Genomic DNA, 5,127 nt, shown 5'->3' on the forward strand with positions numbered 1-5,127 from the left:
ACTGCATTTATATCTTTTTTATATGTTTATATATTCTCGATGTGGGAAAGTTGACTTCACAGCCTAAACACAAAGTAACATTTGTTACTCCGACCCAGTCTCGAGTTGACTGTGGCAGTTTGGGATATTATAGATTATAAATGCCCGATAATTATGCTGCTGATTAAGTGCTGCCTCAGCAGGAGTTCATACCGTTTATAGCGCCTTACTCAAGGGCGCTACAACATGAGATCAGTGGGGATTGAACCCACGACCTTATGTGTGGTGTAGCAAGTGTTCTTACCAACACACCATGTTGTCGGTTTTAAAACTATTGTTAAGCATTTCACATAATATGCATTATAATATATATATATTATATATAAAATAAATCATTTTTAATCTAAAATCAACTTTTTAGATGAAGAAAATTGAACTAAAATTAGTTTTACACCAAGATATAATTTCTCCACTGTATATCAGGGATGTTATTTTAATTGTTGAGTTCATTTAAACCTTTTTATTTTACGTTTTAATTTTAATACATAAGTTCCAATATTTGGTTTAACTAAGTCATGGTTAAATAGTTAAAAACTAGGCCTTAAAATATATGTAATATATGTAAATAGGTTCATATTACATAAAACTACATTTAAAATAGAATGGTTTTTATTTTGACCTTTTTTTGGAACAAAATGATTATTTTATTTCAGATCTAAATATCTTAATAAGTTTAATATAGGTAAGTTATATAAATAATCTGATTCAATTTAAACTCTTTCTATCACCTATACAAAAATTTACAAGGCCTAAATAATAGCCTCTAAAACATAATTCGGTAGTGTAGTGGTAAGAACACTTGTTACACCACACATGAGGTCGCGGGTTCAATAACCTCTGCTTATATGCTGTAGCGCCCTTGAGTAAGGCGCTATAAACAGTATGAACTCCTGCTGCGCCAGCACTTAATCAGCAGCATAATTATCGGGCAATTATAACCTATAATATTTCAAACTGCCACAGGCAACTCGAGACTGGGTCGGGGTAATTTATGTTACTCTATGTTCAGGTCGCTCATTTGACCTTCCCACATTAAGGATAAAGGTATATAAAAAAACTGTCACATAGGCAAACTTGTAAAAAGATATTAGGTCAATATATTTACTTTAAAATGACAGTTTAAGTTAATATGGTTTTAAAATTAATCTATTAAAAAAGCCACAGTTTTACAATGTTGTCCTTTTAATTTAAATTAAGCAAAAACACTAAAAAAATGTCATTTGCTTAAAATTCCTAGCAGTATAAGTTACACAAAAGAAAAAAATACAGAACGTTTTATAACATAAGAAAAATAAGTGAACATTTAAGGCAAAAAAATGTTTTAAATGGAAGAATTTTCGACTAACAATTTATGGGATGTGACAACTATAGAAAAAAATTAGGTGATTATTATATACCCAAAAATATATATCTTAAACTTTAAAAAACCATACACTCTATAATAAAACTTAACAAAAATCAAAATACACAATTTATTTATTATTAGTAAAGTGCATTTTTATGCAGTTTTTCTTTTAATAAGTAACAATATGAAATCACTTAATGCTATAGTTAATTGCAATATTTTTTAAATGAAATTTGATGTTAAATAGAATATGACATTATTTTAAATAAAACTACATTTAAATATATTGTTATATTTAAACAATAATCACTAAAATCAATTTTTTTTTATTATTAACACTGCTACGCATATTAAAACTGCAATGAAAATTTTTTTAAACTTAAAAAAAATTATAAGTATATTTTGGTCAAAAATGGTGATTTCTAAGCACTACTTTAAATATATTAACAAAAATGAAAAAGTTAGATAAATATGCAATGTATGAACAATAATATAGTTTTTAATGACAAAAAAACATGGTAAAATTTGGTTAACTTTACATTTAATAAGTAGTTACAAACGGAATGAAATAAAAACTAAATTTTGGATTTGTTCTATTAAAAGAATATCTTTTGAACATGGCTCTTTAAAATGGCTTACTAATTGCAAATTGCTAACATAATTTACTGTTAAATAATTTTTCCAACAAAAAAATGGTAAAGTTATAATTTAATTTATTTAAACCCAAGTTTTTTTCATTTGAAAGCTTACTCCAAAGCCATAATAGACAATAATAAATTGATTTAGTACAGTTATAACTAATAACAATAAGGTTTAAAAAGGCACCTTTTTAGTGAATTAAATTAAACTATGGACTGCTTCAGTTAAGTTTTTAGTTGTTTAACTTAAATTGCCATAAGTTGTCCACCTTTTGGTAATACTTGATTATTAAAAACACAATTGTTTTTTGTGCTGTCCTTTAATATAACTGTTTCAGATTGTTTCTGTTAGAATTCTCACAGAAAGAAAACCATGTTAGTTTGTGTGTTTGTTTTTTTTGCGACAAAAACAATAAGAATTGCAACCATCAGCAACATTTATCTCCCTTTTTCTTTTTTTTCTGCCCGCGATCGAGTTTTATCCGGTCGTTACCGGCCGGTGTTTGACCGGGTTGGTTTTGGGAGGATTTTTTCGTGCGTAAAACTTGACGCGTAATTTCGGTAAACATCTGTAAAATTTTTTTTTGTATTTTTACCAGTTATTTTAAAGATTGATTTTAGTCAATGTTGTATTAGGTCCAAAACTGTAATAACTTTAATATAGGCTTTGTAATATGACTTCAAAAGATTTGTATTATAATTAAACAGTAATTACTAAATAAGGCTCGCTGTTAGACAGGCTAATTATTATGTTTAAGTAAGTTACAGTCAAAATAAAGAATTGCCTGAAGCTAATAAACAAAGTAAAAAATCACCTTTAATAACAGATAAGTTTACTTTATGAATAATAATTTTTGATATATAATTTGAGTTTATTTTATTACCTCTTCTACATTTTTGTTTTCTTTTGCGCTTGTTTCGAAAAAGTTGATTTTAATTTGTTCGGCGAATTTTTGTGCGTCAGCAACTTCAACAACTTTGTTGGCAGGGTTGTCGTTTTTATTTCCAACTGAGAAATGACGTTTTAATATTTTAAATAAGGATCATTTAAAATGTTAAAACACTTTACTTCTCTTTTGTTTTTAGGTTAGTCTACTTTATATTGTATTTATTTATATGTGTTTTTTTTATCGAAACAGTTAATCTAGTAGGTAGTAAATTTAAAAAGTTAGGTAATTATTAAAAAAGTGGGATTTCTTTTATAAAACATCACCTAAAATCCGATTCACAGAATCACAATTTTGTTCAATTTCATGCAACCACCTTTTTACATTAACAAATGATTCAGCATTTTGGACATCATAAACTACAATCACACCATGTGTGCCTCTATAATACCTGAAAAATAAAAAAAGGTTAAAAATTAGTTTCATTAAGTAAAACATTTAATTTGATTTTTTTTAAATCATTTTGTAAGAATTAAAAAAAAATAATTTAGTCATTTAATAAATTGATGTTACATTTATTTTTAGAAAGTTAGCTGTTTAAAAATAAATGCATCACATGCTTGAAATGTGTCACACTTTAAATAATATTAACTCTAGAATGAATTTCTACAATTTTAAGAAAAATTAACAAGTTTTTACGTTGCTGTGATTGTTCGAAATCTTTCTTGCCCAGCAGTGTCCCATATTTGTAATTTAACTTTCTCCCCATCAATGTCAACTGTTCTTATCTTAAAATCCACTCCTATTGTTGTGATATAACTCCCTTAATATTAAACATAAGTTAAAACATTGTTAAAGGGTTAGAACCTAAATTAAAAATTAAAGTCCTATATTGGCAATTTTTTTTATTAAAAATTGATAAAGTTGGTCTCACTGAACACAGAAATGGTTTTAACTTCGAATTATTTTACTTACTTACTTTTTAAGTTACGCAACTTTAAAAAAAAATTAAATTTGATTGAAAAAGAAAAGGGAAGCCCTGTTTGAGATGACGTAGAAAGTACTAGCCTGTATACACTTACTGTGCAACTTAGTACTTTCTACATTTAAAAGTATAAACTTAACAATGAGTAGCATATGGCCTATATACTATATACATTTATATAGATTATAATGGTAAGACAAAGTATATACATTATAGCCAATACTTGGTGTTTGTTCTTACACAAAAAATAGTAGTTTTGGGGTGTTTTAGTTACCTGAGAATGTGTTGTCAGCAAACCTTAACAATAAACTACTTTTCCCAACACCTAAAAATGTAAATATTGATGTTAAATATATATATCTATACATAGAATTTTGATAAGTTAAAATATTAGGCCCACATATAGGATAAACTACTAGCTAAGAACAATAATAAATGAGTCATTTTTTATGTCATTGATATATTATTTTCTAACCATGTAATTTTCAAGTCACAAGATGTGATTCATTTAGTATTAGGTTTTTTTTATAGACAATTAATTAAAAAACTAGTATTCAATTAATTACCCAAACTTTTGAACTTTTTCAATCAATGAACCCAAATTTTAACTTTATACTAAGTATAAATGAATAATTCTTTATATATAAATATTATATAAATAAAAAACTTGAAGGGTTTAATTCCTGTTTTATAAAAGACTAATTAAGAAGTAATTTACAAAGTTTTGCCAAGTTCGTTAAGTAGCCTACACACCACACATGAGGGTGTGGGTTCAATCCCTACTGATTTTATTCTGTAGCTCCCTTGAGTAGGGCGTTATAAACGGTGTGAACTCCTGCTGAGCCAGCACTTAATCAGCAGCATAATTATCGGGCAATTATAATCTATAATATCCCGAACTGCCACATGCAACTCGAGACTGGGTCGGAGTATCTGATGTTACTCTATGTTTAAGTCGCGCATTCGACTTTCCCACATCGAGGTTAAAGATATATACAAAAAAAGCCTATCACATATTTTTGTAATGCTCCAAAAAAACAGGGTCAAAAAGATTATTTGACATATATATATATTGATGTTATAACTGAAAGATTAACTTACCACTATCTCCAATAATTAATAGTTTAAAAAGATGATCATATTGTTTATTATCCGCCATCTTTGATATATATCTACATGAAATTTTTATGAAAAATCACAATTTTAAATCAAATTATGAAAACGAACTGATCT

General features: G+C 27.1%; 1 protein-coding gene across 1 annotated transcript; it reads right to left on the reverse strand.

Moving 5' to 3' along the window:
• Nucleotides 1-2,360: 2,360 nt before the first annotated feature.
• On the reverse strand, nt 2,361-5,127 carry LOC145751684 (ras-related protein Rab-35-like). Its single transcript, XM_082567884.1, has 6 exons — nt 4,996-5,127; nt 4,169-4,219; nt 3,609-3,732; nt 3,236-3,360; nt 2,907-3,031; nt 2,361-2,591 (listed from the first exon to the last, which is right to left on the reverse strand). The coding sequence occupies exons 1-6, from the start codon at nt 5,051-5,053 to the stop codon at nt 2,451-2,453; spliced, it is 624 nt and encodes a 207-aa protein (XP_082424010.1). The 5' UTR covers nt 5,054-5,127; the 3' UTR covers nt 2,361-2,450.

Source organism: Corella eumyota, chromosome 4 (genome assembly GCF_963082875.1).
Source record: "Corella eumyota chromosome 4, kaCorEumy4.1, whole genome shotgun sequence".
Taxonomy (NCBI): Eukaryota; Metazoa; Chordata; class Ascidiacea; order Phlebobranchia; family Corellidae; genus Corella; species Corella eumyota.